The sequence below is a fragment of the Nyctibius grandis genome, chromosome 2 (genome assembly GCF_013368605.1).
Source record: "Nyctibius grandis isolate bNycGra1 chromosome 2, bNycGra1.pri, whole genome shotgun sequence".
NCBI classification, from domain to species: Eukaryota; Metazoa; Chordata; class Aves; order Nyctibiiformes; family Nyctibiidae; genus Nyctibius; species Nyctibius grandis.
The window spans coordinates 29,401,463-29,419,942 of NC_090659.1; the positions used below are offsets into that span (position 1 = coordinate 29,401,463).

General features: G+C 38.8%; 1 protein-coding gene across 1 annotated transcript in view; it reads left to right on the plus strand.

The window, feature by feature from the left end:
* Positions 1 to 18,480, plus strand: part of CFAP47 (cilia and flagella associated protein 47) — a 356,696-nt gene that overhangs the window by 265,484 nt on the left and 72,732 nt on the right. Inside the window, exons 55-57 of the mRNA XM_068422067.1 lie at positions 287 to 391; positions 7,176 to 7,332; positions 17,737 to 17,832. Of these exons, the coding sequence (XP_068278168.1) occupies positions 287 to 391; positions 7,176 to 7,332; positions 17,737 to 17,832 (358 nt within the window). The remainder of the gene's footprint in view (positions 1 to 286; positions 392 to 7,175; positions 7,333 to 17,736; positions 17,833 to 18,480) is intronic.

Genomic DNA, 18,480 nt, shown 5'->3' on the forward strand with positions numbered 1-18,480 from the left:
GTCATGTTTGAATGTATTTGTAAGAGCCGCTGTCCATGTCCTTGGAGCAATCTGTAACACCAGCTCTGTAGTTTCTGGGGAATGAACGTGCAGTGACTGCCACTAGGATTGTTTACTGCAATACACTTGCTGCCTTAGCAGCCTATGCTTGCTGAGAGGAGAGAATGCATCTGGTGGAACACATTAATCACATAGACACCAACGCTTGATACAAAGCACAAAACAGAAATGGACTCAAAAAAATTGATTTTCCCCTTTCCTTTTCTTCTTTCTTGTATTTGTACAGCTGATTGTTGCTCCTCAGTCCACCACGGAAGTACCTGTGCAATTCTGTCCGTCTGCCCTTGGAAGAGGCAATCACAAGGCATCAATAATCTTCAAGTGTTCACAGGTACGTTACTATGTTTGCTGCCCACAACACTTGGAATTCAGATTAGGTAATATTTTTAATAGACATGTAAGTAAGAGTTTCAGTCCATAGGTCAAGTGTAAATTTAATGGCTGGATGCATATGCAAGATGTTCAAAAGTTAGAATTTGTTTTAACCTTAGTTTCACACAGAAATTATTCTATTTACAGTATTAAAATGTGGCGTAATGGCCTAGAAGCTAGAATATATAATGAATAATTTTAGCTTTCTTGGTAATTAGTTCTACCATTTTTAACACCAGAAGACTGGCACTTCTTAGCATTGTCACCTCTGAAATTAAATTTCTTGATGTTTTCCCAACCCCAAACAAAATTAAATTGTTTCATTTTTTTATCTGATCTGAATTTTGGAAGGTCACACACTAGAAAAAAATGAATTCTTCCTTTTTACTTTGAGCATCTTAGAATTGTTGACAGTTTTTTCTCTGAATTTTCCTGATTTTTAATGAGAAACAAGTAAATAAAAAAAAACATGAGTTGTCAACATGGTCTACTAGCTGATTAAAAATGACAATAAGAAATAAAAATAAAAACTGATAATATGATGTAAATGATAATATTTCATCACATGAGCTGTGGTTTAATGAAGCATTTGCTTTCTGTACAGTTTCATCTCTGTATTAATTTTTGGATTTTCAGATGTCCTAATAGACTGCTGACCTGTGAATTACTCCAGTTAAGTGCCAGTAACCAGTAGTTTTAGGTAGTATTTCAAGTAATAGTGCAAAAGCAAATACTCTTTTATATTCTAGGAGGTTCCTAGAATGTGTGGAGGACAACTTCCTCATGCAAGTGGTAAATGAGCCCACTAGAGGAGGGGCCCTGCTTGACTTGTTGTTTGTGAACAGAGAAGGACTAGTGGGAGATGTGAGGGTCGGTGGCCGTCTTGGGAGTAGCGACCACGAAATGTTAGAGTTTTCGATAGTGGGGGAAGTAAGGAGGGGCAAGAGTAGAACTCCTGCCTTAGATTTCCAGCGGGCTGACTTTAGCCTGTTTAAGAGGCTGGTGGACCGAGTCCCTTGAGAATCGGTCCTGGAGGGCAAAGGAGTCCAGGAAGGCTGGACATGCTTCAAAAGGGAATTGCTAAATATTCAGGAGCAGTCTGTCCCAGTCTGTAGGAAGGCAAGCCGTCGGGGAAAAAGACCGGCCTGGTTAAACAGGGAACTTAGACTAGAACTTAAGGAAAAAAAGAGAGCCTACTTGCTCTGGAAGAAGGGTCGGGTAACTTGGGAGGTCTATAGGGACGTGGCCAGGTCGTGTAGGGAGAAGATTAGAAGGGCCAAAGCTCAATTAGAGCTTGATTTGGCTGCTGCGGTCAAAGATAACAAAAAAAGCTTCTACAAATACATCAACAGCAAAAGAAGGGTCAAGGAGAGCCTCCACCACTTGCTGAATGAGGAGGGTAGTGTAGTGTCAGGGGATGAGGAAAAGGCAGAGGTGCTCAATGCCTTCTTTGCCTCAGTCTTGAATGTCAAGACCGGTTGTCCTCAGGAGACTCGGCCCCCAGAGCCTGAAGTCAGGTGTGGGGGGCTGTGTGAACCCCCCGTAATCCAGGAGGAGACAGTTAGTGACCTGCTGTGCCAGTTGGACACCCACAAGGCTATGGGCCCGGATGGGATTCACCCCAGAGTAATGAAGGAACAGGCAAATGAACTTGCCAAACCACTCTCGATTATCTACCGGCAGTCCTGGTTAACTGGAGAAGTTCCAGCTGACTGGAAATTAGCAAATGTAACGCCCATCTACAAGAAGGGTCGGAAGGACGATCCAGGGAACTATAGGCCTGTCAGCCTGACCTCGGTGCCAGGCAAGGTGATGGAACAGATCATCCTGAGTGCCATTACACGGCACATGCAGGACAATCGGGGCATCGGGGCCAGCCAACATGCATTCATGAAAGGCAGGTCCTGCTCGACCAACCTGGTCTCCTTCTATGACAAAGTGACCCGCTTAATAGATGAGGGCAGGGCTGTGGATGTAGTGTATCTAGACTTCAGTAAGGCATTCGACACTGTCTCCCACAGCATCCTCCTGGACAAACTGGCTGCCCGGGGCTTGTATGGGTGGACTCTTAAATGGGTTAAAAACTGGCTGGATGGCCGAGCCCAGAGAGTGGTGGTGAATGGGGCAAAGTCCAGCTGGCGGCCGGTCACTAGCGGTGTTCCCCAGGGCTCAGTTCTGGGGCCGGTGCTGTTCAATATCTTTATAGATGATCTAGACGTAGGGATTGAATGCACTCTCAATAAATTTGCAGATGACACCAAGCTGGGTGGGAGTGTCGATCTGCTGGAGGGTAGGAAGGCCCTACAGAGGGATTTGGACAGGTTAGATAGATGGGCCAAGACCAACGGCATGAGGTTCAACAAGAAGAAGTGCCGGGTCTTACACTTGGGCCACAACAACCCCATGCAGCTCTACAGGCTGGGGGAAGAGTGGTTAGAAAGCGGCCCGGCGGAAAGAGACCTGGGGGTGCTGATTGACAACCGGCTAAACATGAGCCAGCAGTGTGCCCAGGTGGCCAAGAAGGCCAATGGCATCCTGGCCTCTATTAGGAATAGTGTAGCCAGCCGGTCTGGGGAAGTGATCGTCCCTCTCTACTCGGCACTGGTGAGGCCGCATCTTGAGTACTGTGTTCAGTTCTGGGCCCCGCACTTCAAGAAAGATGTTGAGGTGTTGGAGCGAGTCCAGAGGAGGGCAACCAAGCTGGTGAAGGCTCTGGAGGGTCTGACCTACGAGGAACGGCTGAGGGAGCTGGGGTTGTTTAGCTTGAAGAAGAGGAGGCTCCGAGGTGACCTTATTGCAGTCTACAACTACCTGAAGGGAGGTTGTAGTGAAGTGGGAGTTGACCTCTTCTCCCGGGCAACTAGCGATAGGACAAGAGGGCACAGCCTCAAGCTTCGCCAGGGGAGGTTCAGGTTGGACATCAGGAAGAATTTCTTTACAGAAAGGGTTATTAGACATTGGAATGGGCTGCCCAGGGAGGTGGTGGAGTCACCATCTCTGGATGTGTTTAAAAAAAGACTGGACATGGCACTTAGTGCCATGATCTAGTTGACAGGGTGGTGCAGGGGCAACGGTTGGACTCGATGATCCCAGAGGTCTCTTCCAACCTGGTTGATTCTGTGGTTCTGTGATATGAAGAAAGCAAATAGTGAAGGAAGTGATGTGGCAATTTTTTTCCTGATAAAGTATGTTGAACAGACAGATTATTTGTAGATGCTGTTAGCACAGCACTTATTTTCAGGTTCTCTCTTCTTAAATATTTATTAAGGATAAAAACAAGGAGACAGCACTTCTTGTATCAATAATACATATACAAGGCCAGTTCAAGAGGACAGAATGTCCTTATCTTGTCCTAGTGGTACACAGGAATCTTAGCTATATTTTCAAAAAGAAAAAATAAATTCTTCACCAAATACAGAAGCAATAAAACAATACAACAATTCATCTAAATCTTTCAGGAACAAATTGAGCTCTGCCACCTGAATCTTGTCATCCACTGCATGTCCTTTCAAGTAATGGCAAATCTCCAAGTTCTTATCTGCAGTGAACTTTAGTCAGTATTCCATCCTTCTAGATGCTTTGTCAAGACCTCTTTAACTGTTTCAATATATTGGTATAACCTTTGTAATTTCTTAGTGCTCTTTTTATGAGTGAATCTTTTGAATTTTTTAAAATTTTCATTCATTTTCGCTGCTACAGTCCTTACTGAATTAATCCCAGACTATTTTAGTTTGCTAATTGTTATACTGATAGCTGACAGTGAATATTTGCACAGATAAAACTGCCCTTTTTAATGAAGACTTGAAGAATGTTTCTCATCAGTGGTGGATGCCTCAAACAACTTTTAATGTAACCCCCCCGCCCCGACATTGATTTCCCGCCCTTGATTTCTCTGATTAAATATATCTGAATGGACACTTAAGCCGTCTGATAGCTGAATAGTTGACTAATCTAAAATCAATTAATGCAGTACTTATAGAATAAGTCTTAACTATTTCTGATTGTGCTGCTTTGCCGAACTGAGAGAAACTGCTCTGTGCTATTACCTGCTTCATTTGTTTCTGGTTTGAAGCTGTATGAAGAGCTCTTCACAAACTGAATCTGTGTTTAGCAATAATCGTTGTGAAAATCCGAAAGTAAGTTTGTTGGGACAGCACAACTGAAAGGTCAGCTTTAACATAAGCTGCATTCAGAGTTCTAACTTATCTATATTATCCTATTCTTTTACCACATTGCTAGCATCCAGGTGTAATGTAGAGCATTTAACAGTGCTAAGTAATATTAGAGAGAAACTGAGCCCAATATTAGATCCTATCTGTTTTTTTAAATCTTTTTTCCTCTTGATTTCTTGCACTGAGCATACATGATCTTGAGCTCCATCACAAAGTGGGTCAGTGAGGAACAGTAACTGCAGGTCAGGCAAGGCAGGCCTGTCCTATAATCTGTACAATCTTTTGGTTGTCTTGTTTTACTTTCCAGACTGACCGCTAATTTTGTTTGGCTCCTTCTTTAGCTGCTCGGTTTGGTAAAGTTTTGGTGTGTTGTTTTAAAGGTGCTCAGCACTTGAAGCAATGGGGTTCAAAATAGCTCTACTTGTTAACCACAAAAAATCAGTGGAAGGTACAGCCTTTAATGTTTGTAGACTATGAGCCTGAGCCTTCAGCAATAAAGCTCAAACTTGATCTTTTACAGCTCACCTGCTCAAAATATGAACATGTGCACTCCTCCCACCCCTGCACTGTACCTCAATGTAAAATTACATGCTGTGAACAAGGTGGTTCACCCAAACTTACAGTGGGCCTGGAAAGCATTGTTAGACTAAGATTGCCTCATAACTTCTGTATTAAGAGTTTTGCAAAAAAAATTGTTACTGTGGTTGTAAGCAAGCACAAAGTATCAATAATAGCTTGACACATGTGGCTTTCTGAAAACATGGTCTTCTGGCATGCTCATGCCTGTGTTCCAGTCCTTCAAAATAAGCCTGCAAAGTGTGCTCAGCCTTTTGTTTACATTTAACTTCTTGAGGCTGATGTGGTGAGGAAGAACATGAGTCAGGAACACAAATTCTGTAGCATGCTGGCTTGGCAACTGTTGGGCAGTTTCTTGGTGACTATGACCAGCAAAGGGGTTTCACCAAAGAGTTAGTCCTGTGTTGCTTCAAGGTCTGTATAGCAGCAGCATTTGCCTTCCTGTCAGAATCTGAATAGTGAGCGGTGCTAGCTTCCTGCTCACGAGTCTAAACAGTCTATAGGTCATATTTAAGTCAACAACGATGAAATAAAATGTAATTTTAAAGGGAGGTAGTTTTTAATTCTTATTAGCCTGAGTAATGGAAAGGTCCTCGTAAACCAGATGATATAAATCACTGTCTAAATCCTAAACAAAACATAGGCTCTATTTTTATATTCTGACTTTTAGTATTAGATAGTTTCTACATCAGTATATAAACAGTTCTTCCTTTTTTTTTTTTTTTAATCAAAATCCTGTAGCCTTGAATGACTTTTAGAAAAAAATTTTCTTCAGGAAGATTAAAATGTCTTTTTTCTTGTTGGATTGAATGTTTCTCTATAAAACGATAATAAAGGCATGCAATTTTGCTGTCCAAAGCTATTTTCTGAAGACGTACTGTGCCATTTTATTTATCCCTGTTTATGCTGAGAAGTCTCAATATATTAGTCACTTTTTACTGTAAGTATTTCCAGGTTTGTTGTTAGATTTTTGAACCCTGTCTCTTACAGATTTTCCTTATTTTTTTCAGACAGGCTGTGCAGAACTAAATGAAATATTTCAGCTAATGAAAATAGTGTTTTGATTTTACTTATTATTTTCTTTTCTCTTTGTGATGCATACATTTTAGAGTGATAATGAACAAAACAGATCAAAGGGTCACTTTGAGCAGTTTGTAATAAGCCACAGATTTTAGTCTGTATTGTTAGTATTTAAAGGCGGCAACATTAGTGTACAAATTAAACATTTTCCTTAAAATAATGGTAGTATCTTTGTGTTTATCATTCACCTTTGCTGCTCTTTCACCTTTAAAGGGTCCATAATGAGTGGCATTATTAACATCATTTTTTATAACCTTAAAAGAGGAAATGTGGGGCAAGCAACTCTTCACTGTCATGCTGAAAAAAAAATAATCAAAATTAACACATCAATTTAATTGTATTTTCCTTTTTTTCTGTGCTATGGTGATAGTCTATATCTACTAGTTCTTTCCAATATTCTTGATTGTTTTGTGTATAGTGGTTAATGTTCTTTATTATCTTTGGAGTAACAATTTTAGCTTTTTGCATGATTTTGCTGCTGTCCCATCAAAGAATTATTTTCCTTCTTCCTTTGTCTTCTGAAGAGAACTTCTCACTTCATCTGCTTTTAGGTTCTAATACACGTGCTTTGAATTGCTTTCTTGCAACCACCTACATCTTTCCATTCACTACACTGGAAGCTCTGAGTAGCTACATGGAAGTTAAATACTCCGTGCTCAGAGCAGCACAGAAGTTAAATGCAAAGAGGAGATGTGAACATCTCCCAGACCGAAACTATTGATTTCCAGATAGCAATACTTAGAATGACATAACAGCTTGAGGGAAGAAGAAAACAAGCAAGCAAGCGTTAAACAGCAGTTCACTTACAAAAGAAAAGAGACACAGAACGCTAGAAGAAAGAAGTTGGCAAAATGCCTTAAAATGTACAGATCTGACTTGTCAAATAATAAATACTGACACATGTTTCATCTACAGCTTAAAGAGTGGATATTTTACCTTTCGGGGACTGGTCTTCCTCCTCAGCTGATGGAACCAACCAGCATAAGTGCATGCATTGGCCAGTGTTCTTTTGTCGTCATATCCTTCAAAAATCCAACTCCTGAAAATGTGGTGGTAGATGTCATGCTGACAGGTACAGGGGTTTAGATTTTTTGGGGTGGGGGTGGAACTTAAGGTCCTTGGGTTGCATTAAAGGTGTGAATGGGATGCGATTACATTTGCCTCATTCCATTTCCTGGGTCCACGCTGAAAAGGTTTGTAGTCTGTGCTATGGGAGCTAACCTTTTAGAACTGTTCACAGTAAACCTCTTAGGTCATACAGCCTCATGTATAATGGCCTGCACTGTAGCATTCAGGCAATAGGAGCCTCCTGGGGTGTGTTTTGGGAGCTGTATGTCTAAGCCAAATAGCTAATGTTTTGCCTTGGTTTTGTTCCTCAGTTATTTTCCAAAATATTTTATATTATTTTGTCAGATTCTAGATAGCTAAAGGAGTTAGTAAGAGCAAAAATTCTGAGGTTTTTTTGAGATTGACCTTCCAGACAAGTAAGTTTCAGCAATATTTTCAAACATACTTTTAAAAATAAGATCCAGTATTATCAAAGATCACCAAGTCACTACCCATATTGAGATTTCACAAATGCTTTAGAACTCAAGTTGCAAGTCCCAGATTCTCCTTGATGACTGAAATTTACTCAGTGAAAAAGTAAATTTCACTCTCAGTGAAGCAGAGAGCTTTAGAAGGTTCTCTCAATCTCCACCTAGTCCAACATAACATGTAGCATTGGAAAACAGGTGCCAAAGCATTTCCTGGCATCTATGTATAACAAAAATTGAAGACAAACCTTCCAGTGGCCCCTGAGGACACAGACCCCATGGATGGGGAAACATAAGAGAAAAGCAAAATCAAACCTGTGCAAAGGTAAGTTTTAAGCCAGGTTTACACACTCGTGCTGTGATTTGGGGTTTGTAGCACATAGAATAAGCGAAGAAGTCACATAAAAAATGTAGATTCATATTTATTTTTTTCATTGAACTCATGCTTTTTAATTACGCCTTCTGACATTAATTAGAAATACAGCAATACAGCTTTGGCTGCATATACATTTAATATATGGGGGATTTTGGAGATTTTTTTATCTAAATTGTGCGTGGTTGAGAGCATTTTGGTCTCATGACTGAATGCTCTATACTTTTGCTGACCACGATTTTTTGGCAGATTTTAGAGCAGTTTCCCATGTTTAACTGCTAAAGTATTTTCATTCATGACTGTCACAAAATACAGTTCCATTCGTAAATGATCAGACCACTTCTGAGTTTCTGTTGATGTTCTCTCCCAAAGAACAGTGAAGGAAGCAACAGCATGCAGTGGATCCACTGTTTACAGGCTAAGTAAATCACGACCAGGATCTCAGGGACAGTGCCAGAGTTCACCTGCTGAGCAGGGGACCTGGCAGAGAGGGGAACAGAGTCATGTCCAGCTTCCTACTTACCTGGCATCCTGGCACCCTTAATTGACAAGGAGTGTTGCAGACTGGCTCAGCACACAGTAACAGGGCAGTTGATGCAGCAGATGGCATTCAGTGCACATACAGAAGGCTCAAAAGTGCTGCTCATAGTAGAAAAGGATCTGTAAATGTTGACAGCACACCACAGGAGCCGCTCTCAGGCCCTGGATGGTGCAATAATTGCGTCTGTCATCCAAATGGAAGTCCTGAGGGTGGATACTGCAACCCTGAGGCAGTCAGGAGTTCTTGAGGTTTCTCCCTGGCACTGCACTATGAATGGCAATGACCTCACCAGTTAGATGTGTGCTCTGGTAGACTTCCTGCGGTGCCAGATGCAGGAGCTTTATTGCATCAAGGTTAATGAACAAGAGATTGACAGGATCTTTCCAGAGACTCTGCAGAAACAAGAGCCAAACCCTTCAAGGCTGAGAAGTTTGGCATGACCAAAAGAAGACAGAAGCATCAAGAAGACACGGAGTCCCAGTAATGGGGAAGTCTCCATTTTCATTTGCAGCTATTCCTCTAAAGAGTACATTCAGAGCTCTGGAAGAGAGGAAGGGAGAAAAAAGTTCCATTGAGAGGGCTGAGCATCTCGAGTCGTCAGATTAGAACCAGCACTATTAAACAGGAAGCAATGAGTGCTAGTGGTTGAAGTTTTCTTCCTCCGTGGGACAAAGGCTGCCAATTTCCATAGCAACATATAATTCCAGGAAGTTTGCTGCTTTTCTGGAGCTCAAATCTGAGATGCTGCAGGAAAGATTGCCAAGGTTTATCTGACCTTGCAGTCACTATACCTTGCTGTTCATTCATATAGCGAGTACATGAATCTATACTCCCTGTATAGCCAAGGAAACCTTGAACAGATTGAAGGAGAGTAGAAGGTTCTGGGGGCATTCTTTCCTCAAATATTTTTGCATACATTTGCACAGAGCTCGGGCAACAAACAGGAAAAACAGTAAGAACAGCAATTCCAGCCCAGTTGCAAGGCTGCAATGTGGTCACAGTCATGAAGACAGTCAGTGACAGCGTGCACAATTGGAGCATGGTTGTGGATGGGTGCAGGCTGTTTAGAAAGGATGGAGAAAACAAATCTGGTCACTTGTATAGCTTAGGCTACCGTGACCATGATGAGATGATTCAGCTTATTCAAGTCTCTGTACACTAAAGTACAGAAAGGTACTCAGAGCTGGATGTGTTTTGCAGAAAATTTATTAACAGCTCAGGAATGAATCATCTGATTACTTAGGAAGACTGAGAATTTCAGCAGAAGACCCACTTAGTGATGCAGGGACCTTCTCAGTGAACTATTATACAAAAAGGAAGCATATGCTGCTGTGGATCCAGTGCAACATATGTGGGCTAAAGAAACACATCTTATATGTGGCACTAAGAATTTATTAACGGCCTAATCAAAGTCTTAGGTCTGATCAAAGTACAACTGATATTATCAGTCCAAGCACAATGATGGTACCTGTCAGGGAGCAGCAAGCATATGCTGCTCCACAAAACAAAGTGAGACAGAAGTCAGAGGTGACAGCAATACTGGCAGAGGCCTTTCAAAAAAGATTTGGTATTCCACGGTATCCAAACAAGAGGAACATAGCAGGTCTGGTGACAGTAACCAATTTCAGCCAATAGTCTAGTGACTGACAGCCAAGTCCACAGTGAGAAGGCAAGTCCGTGACCAAGCCAGGAAATCAAGCAGGCTAGGCTTGGCAAGGTGTGTGGCCAGAGACAGCATACCTCGGACATAGCTTGGGCAAGGACCAACAGCAGGAGCCTGAATTTAAATGCAACTCGAGGCAGTGGGTGGAGGCCCCAGATGCTACTCACTCACAACTCAGCTGTTTTCACAGAAGTCTGACACCAGATTATACAGCTGCACTGTATCAGAGCAGATCTTGAACACAGGCAGCTGCAGTCTTGTGTGTGGAGAAGAGGTTACAGAGATTTTCAGAGAAGGATGGTTATTGGCTGGACAGATAAATTAGCATACATTGCTGAACTCAGGGCCCTGATCACTAAGACTTTTAGTCCAAATTATCCAATTAATACCAATTGCTGCTAACTGATATACATAAACCTTCCCACATCTACCTTGTATTTCTTCACAGTAAATTATCAGAGAGTCATTAACATCCTACGTTCTTCACTGGGAAGAAAATACTGATAAAATACCAGTTTCCTCCTTCTCAGTCTTGGATCTGCTTGGTGTTATTTTTCTATGTTTCCAAAGGGGTCTGTTGCTACACTTGCTTTCTTATTGGTCCCCAGGTTTAGTTGCACAATGACCCCTTTATTTTGTTAGGTCTTTACCATATATTGTATTATTTCTTTAGGGTAATACCACAAAATTATACATCACTAAGCTGAAGCTGAAAAACAAATAAGGCAACAGTTGGCACTTCGGCTATGTGCTATTACATCTAAAACAGCTCTGGTCCAAACAAGGTGTGACAAGTCCCTGATACTTTGCACTGTTGGCTTAATATAAAGCCCCATGGCCTATTACTAGGAGTGGCAATAATGTGTTCCCTGTACTACACCTAGATGAGGTGGAAGGAAGAAGAGATAACAAAAAAGCAAATGTAAAAGTACCATGAGCATACTTAGCAAAAAAAATCAGGAAGGCCAAAGACCATCAGGTGTGAAGACTAATAGGGAAAGTATAGGCTCACAAGAAGGGGTTCTAAAAGTATGCTAGTTTTGCATAAGGAAGCTTAGGGAAAATGCAGATAGGTCCATTGATGGTTGGGGGGGTGAATCAACTAGTTACGGACAATGCAGAAAAGGCTGAAGCACTCAATGGGGGTTTTTTTGCCATAGTCTTTGCAAGCAAAACTTGCTCCCAAGGGAGCATGTACTGACTTGTTTTGAAAGGGGGATGGGCAGCTCATAGGGGAGCAACAGGCTGTGGACTTCTTAGAGCAGCTGGATGCATTCAGATCCACAAGTCCCGTTGAAATTCAGAGTGATAAAACTGTTGGACAATGCAATTGTGAGGCTCTGGTTCTCTATGAAAATTCGTGCTGATCAGAAGATGTTTCTGTTGACTGGGGAAAGGCTATTTTATTTCCTTCTGTTAAATATGATAGAAGGAAGAGTGAGGGAGTGGTAGGTTGACCAGCCCCACCTCAGCCCCTGCTAGGATCATTGGACACATCCTTTTGCGATCTGTGTAGCCCATAAATTGCACATCCCCTTCCAGTCCATTTCCAAGCACATGAAGGTCAAGAAGATAATCAGGAGTAGTCAAATGGATTTCTTAAGTACAAATCATGATTGACTAATGTGATTGCCCTCTATATGCAAATGAGTCATTATGCAAATGAGGGAGGAGCAGTGTATGTAATATACCATGATTTAGAAAGACTTTTGTCACTGTTTCCTGTAGCATTCCTGTTGGGAAGCTAAGGAAGTCTAGGCTTGATGAACAGACTGCTGAGTGGGTTGAAAACTTGGCTGATCTATTGGTCTCAAATGATAGTGATCAACAACTTGACAGTCAGTTGCTGGCTGGTAATGAGTGTAGTACCCCAGGGATCAGTACTGGGGCCCATGTTATTCAAGACCTTTATTAACGACATGGATGATGACAGAGAGTGCAATGTAAATTAGGGGAAGTGGCTGACACGATGAATGGTAGAGCTTCAGGCCAGAGGTACCTTGATAAATTGTTGGTGTACCTCTTTTTTGAATTGCTCTTGTTTGTCAACTCATCATCCCTGAAGCAGCTGAAGGTTCAGTAAACTTTTACATTGTTAGTAATGCAATTTTCCTTCTAAAATATTAAACATTTCTATTTTCCCCTCTCGTTCCATCTCCGCTTTGTGCTTATCTTAGCTCAGACACTTACAGAAGTACTGTGAATTACTTACTAGCTGTGCAACCCACCCTATTTCAGGAAGTAACTGATTATATAATCTCTTGAAGTGTGGGTATGTATTACACATGTGGTATGAAGGCTCCCATTGCACCTCATGGAGTGTAGCGTGCTTTATTCTAGTGTAAAATGCAAGCTGGTATTCTGATTTGTGCAACAACAAGAGCAACCATGAGAAGCAAACTGCTTGTCTTGTTGAGCATAAATCTAGTGCCAGATAGCATAGTTTAGTACTATAATACTACTAAGTGGTATTGGTAAGAAGGCTAATCTGATATGCTCTTCACAAAATAATGGCAAAGAACAATTGAACTTATCCACAATGCAGTTTAATCAGAAATTATTTATAGAGCTTAAATATTGGTAATAAAACCTAGTGAATTGTTATGTTTTGAGAAACATTAGCAGAACCTGCATTGTTTAAGTATTTTAATGAAAACATAGTCATCTTTCTAACTATTAGAGCATTAACTTGTCCCAGGGAGATTTTTAGTACTAGAGACAGTGCAAAGGCAACTAGCTTAGTCAGTGAAAGACTGATGTTGGTTTTTATGCATGAGAAGTTTTCAGTCTTCATTTTTCTTTACACATCAGTAGACCTGACATGATGCTGATCTAATGTTTCTGTGATCTGTGGAATTAGAAAAAGTTTTCTATGAAAAAATAAATTTTGTGCTGTGACCATTATGGAAAATAAAACCATACTTGTCCCTTAAAAGCTATCTTGAATTTGTTAATCAGTTTAATATGTAATGTTAATTTTCTAATTCAGTTGCTGCTGGTGACCGGTAAATAATGTTTGCTTGTTTCTAATCACAATAAAAGAGTTATGCATTCAAACTATTTTTATAAGTGGTTGTGCAAGCTATGATTTGCCCTCTGTAGGAATATTTACTGTAATTCCTATTTTCTTCTTTTCAGAGGATGAGAAATCTAGTCTTACAAGCAAAGTCATGGATGCACAAGTTCAGCTTAGCATTTCTGGCCCTTACGTATCCTGGGAAATAATTTCCATAATGGCCTATGTATTTAGTTGAACTTTCATGTTCTCAAGACATAGTTTACCTGGAAAGGAAACAAATAATATTTTAATATACTAACTTTGATATTGTATATACCACAGCAATGCAGATATGTTAGCCTAGTGTACTGTAAAAGCTAATTAACTTGTTTTCCTTCAACATTAAGAATGAATTTACCATCCCACAAGGCTAAGCAGTCTGGTGAGGAAGTTATCCTAGTATGATTATATTACTTCTAGTACACTTTCTTTCCTACCAAGAACTGAACTTTGGTAGTTCTGAATTTGCTCTTCCACAAATTTCCTCTTTTTTTTTTTGCCCTGATTATTTTGCTTGTATCAGTTTGTTAATGAAGTGTCTAAAACTGAATATTATTTCAAGACCATTTACAATCCTAAGGTATGGAGAAGACCAGATCTCTTAACTGTGTTGTAATGATCTACACTTTATTTTAATGTGTTTTGACGTGAAGAGCCTATTTTTGTCCTAGGATCTCTTGTAACAGTGCAAGAACACACTTGGGAAAGTATGAGCTAATTAGGAATGACAGTAATATTATTTCAGACATAACAATAGTAATCTTCCATCTGAATGAGTTAAACACAAACATTTTAGTCTGAAATAGAAAATAGTCTTAATTTATTCCTTAAAGAATGACTAGTCATTCTTAAAACCTTTTTTCTCCTGAAAAATATTAATCCAAAGAGTAGAAATGACCCTATCAGCAGGTAACAAAATTCACAGAATTTTTTTAATCCGTCTGAGAACAGCACTTAAAACTGTAAGTTTGGTAATATAAAGCCCAAACTACTACCATTTTGAAACCTCTTAGGTGATATTTTAGCATTAAAGCAAGTTACTGGAATGCTTTCCTTTATTTAATCTTGCACTGAACTTGTCACGCTCATTGCTGGTATTATTGGAGGCCAGAGAGAGGGCAGAATGGGGAAATCGACAGAAAGTAGCAAGTCAGAAGGCAGAATGAAATGTTTGATTGACCTTGATCTTTACAAATTCTGTTTCAGACCATGTGCCGCTTTTTAAGAGAATGAAAAGTAGTAAAAATGAAAATAGGGCATCTCAATTAAAGTTTACAAGCAATAACCGTCAACATTTATAGATTTACTTAATGCTTTAAAGAAGATTAGAGAAGTTATCTGTATCTTGTTTTCAAGTAACACTCCATAGGTGATTTCTGCCCTAGATAGATGTGAAATTATGTTTAGAATTGCATAGTTCAGGAATTAAAATAGAAATTAATTGGCAATTATCATATCTGAACATTATGAAGCTGTCATTTGCATTTCTGAAGCTTTGTCAAACCCAAGAGCTTTATTCCTCTGAAAAGTTTCTTTCTGTGAATTTTGACTGATATTGTAGCACAAACAGTCCTTCATTTTGGATAATTATAGAGCAAGTAAAACTACCAGCCATCTGATAATTTGAGATGAAGGGGTGAAATCCTGGACCTCCTAAAACTTGGTGGTTTTTTACTGAATTTAACAGCAATAAGTTTTCTTCCCCGGATTTAGATACGTATGTGTGGCTTAAATCTGCAGCTCTTATTCACATAAGCATTCATAGCTACATTAAGAATATTCATGAGAGTAATGATACCTGTGACAGCAGGTAATTTTCCCCAATATGAGCCAATGATCAGAGCTACAGAGTATGCAATCTCTTGTGGCAGATGGTTTAGCGACCATTTGTACTAGTTCAGCTGTTTCACGTTGAATGTTACTGCTGTGCTGTAAATACCACCGTATAATATTTCTACTAAGACTTTATGGAAGCAACTAAACTGATATAAATAACTGATAGTACTGAAATCTCCAGCGTAAACCTGACTCCACAGAGTTCACCTGTATTGTCCCTAAGTATTAGTGGTTCATTAATACCTATAATGCTTTCTTTTGGTTGACATGGATAATTTAATTTCATGTTTTCAATGGGCCAAATATATTTCGAAGTTTCAGGAAAAAAGTGCAACTGTTTTTTAGAGGATATTCACTTCAGAGTTTGAAGGGCCATGATCAAATAAAAGATTAATGCTACAGTGGTAATTAGGAATCAGATAAGGGAGGCAAATTGCTTCCTCTCTGGAATCCAGTGTCATCTGCATTATCAAAACTGATATCTTTGGCAGTTTATAAGATTGCTTTTGGTAATGTTGTGTGCACAGTCACATTAAAATAGCGGTCTCATATTCTTGATTATTAAAACTTACCTTATTTCAAAGGTAAGGTTGCATGCACAGTAGCATGGCCATGTCTTTTTCCATACAAAGATTTCCAAACTAGGATTGCCACTTTTCAAATGTGCATTGCAAAATGTTTTCAAACTGCTTTCTCTGACTTTATTATGTAGCTGAACTAAATACTCAAAGGCAGGTCTGCTGCTAACAGTTATTTTTCCTTCAGGCAAAATACATTGGACATAAGTATTATTGCATATATTTAAAACAGTGTTAGAATGAAGTAATACAAATATGGATAAATTATTATTTTCAAATCAGTTTTGAATGTGGATAATCAGTTTAGAATAAAAGTGCTAACATAACTTTGTGCTGATTTTGGCATAATTCAAACCATGTTGTTAGCTACCAATTAAAAAGATAATGTGCAATACATAAATGCACTTGTGAACTGATAAATGCATTTTTTAGATATCATGAAGCATATCCTAGTGCTTTAATTTTATATAGTGAAATTGTTTTTCAGAGAAAAAAAAAGATTTCCAGAGATTAGTTAGCTAATTCTGTGAAAAGTAATTTTTAGCCGAATATGTAGACAAATATAAAGAAAAAATAAATAACAGATATTTTAAACTTTGGAAAACTCTTCTAGTAGGGGAAATTTACAATATTCAGCTTGTTTACATCATGGACCAAAAAACAGAAAAGAATTCCTTCAGAATAATTAGCATTGTAGGGAAGGATTTTACAATATCCTCATTTCTGCCATTGCAGTATCTCAGGTCAAGAAAAATTACAATATAGTTACTTTATTGATATATTAAAATCAGTGTGAAGGCTTTTCTTATGCACCCATCTTTTAATATTTGAAAGGGCCCTTCAACTCTTTTACGTATTTCCCTGTAGATTGTAAATTTCATTTTAAACCTCTAAGCTGGTTTCCAAAACCTGAAACTTTGTTCTTGAGGTGAAATAATTTTGAGGCTATTTCTCTTCTCACAAGAATCAAGAAGTTTGATATTTTCAGGAGAGCTTTTCTTTGCCTTCCTGAACACCTTCACTCATTGTTCTATTCCTTAAAGCTATTTTAACTTTGTTCCATAACCCCAAATGACAGTCTTCCCCTGTCTGTTTGATGCATTCCTGTGTATCATATCTTCTGTCAGCACTTCATCACTCAATGCTACTACCCTTTAATATGATGTATTGTTCAGATATAGTCTGTCCATTGGGCTCAGCTTCTTGGAATTAACTGCTAGATACATTTCCTACAAGGCATTTCCTGCAAATATAAATTCTTTAGCAAGGCACCTTTGGCTACTTGAACAGCTCCAAAACCTGTCTATAAAATTGGACTTCAGACCGGTTTTTCCTATCTCATTTTTCATTTATCCACAGCATTGACAGTAATCAGTGAAAACAATCAAAATGATGCCTAAATCCTCTGTCTCTATGAAGCAATTTGTTAGTTGCTCCGGTAACTTGTCATCAAAAAAGCAATTCTTTTCTACTATCGTTGCAGTACTGCTGGTCCTGAACCCATTTCTCTCAAGATTTCTCTTACATGTTTCACATCACGATGGGCTTTCTTGGCCATTTGATTTTTTTTTCTAGAAAACAGTTTCTTTTGTAGTCTCTAGATGTTATTTAACTGACAACATTTTGAACTTTTTGTTTTCTTGATGATGTGTTATTTTATTTTAATTCTATTTAAGAATATCTCCGTATTATATCTATACTTTTCTTCATCACAATGAGGAAAATTCTGAGAGGAGCTTTAAGCAAAGGGGAAAAAAAAGGCCCATGCACTCCCATTTGAGACTGTATTTTTTAAAACCTCTGTATATGAAGCTGTTTTATTAGGGAAATTGTTCAATCAATTTTGACTTCTAAATGAGTTTCCCTGAATGATTTTTAAATATTTTTTTTAGATCAGGAGCAGTCCAGTTGTCATCTTGGTGCATCTGTCTTATCCACGTCCACCAATAAGGAATCTGTTTTCCATCTTCTGCTTAAACAACCACAAGGTATGTAATTTCTTGTGCAATAATTTTCTTGGACTTTTGAAATATAATTTCTTTTATAAATAATGTCTTACCATCAAAGCACAAATGTCATGTGTGATGTCAAAGTGATGATTATGTGTAAAAGAAACACAAGGGACGCAACCTGAGCTCATAATAGGTGCTACAAGTATGATACAAAAAGGGTGAACGAGCCCATATAGTAATGCAGTCTTGATGTATTCCTAGGAAAGGATTTGAATTAAGAGATTAAATCCAAATAAATATAGTTGTATTTTACGACTGTTAAGATGAGCAACACCACTACAAAAATGTTTATGAAACCCTAGGTAGAAAAGCATCATTTGTTAAAATTCTTAATTAAATTTAAATTGAAAGGCATCTTAAAAGTTTTTTTAATGATAAATTGTATGTTTTTGTAATAAGTGCAAATGCATACACTTGAAAAATAATCTTTTATATATATTTACACTATTATCAATACTTATTTTATCAATTTATCCTGCAACAAGTCACAGTTTCCTAAAACACGAAGTAACAGAAAAGAAAAACATGTAATTGCTAAGAAATTTCTTCTTTAAATTAAATTTTCCTAGTTTGAAGGATCAGTTAAGGAGAGAAGGAAGGGGTAAGAAATTCCAAAAGTAAATG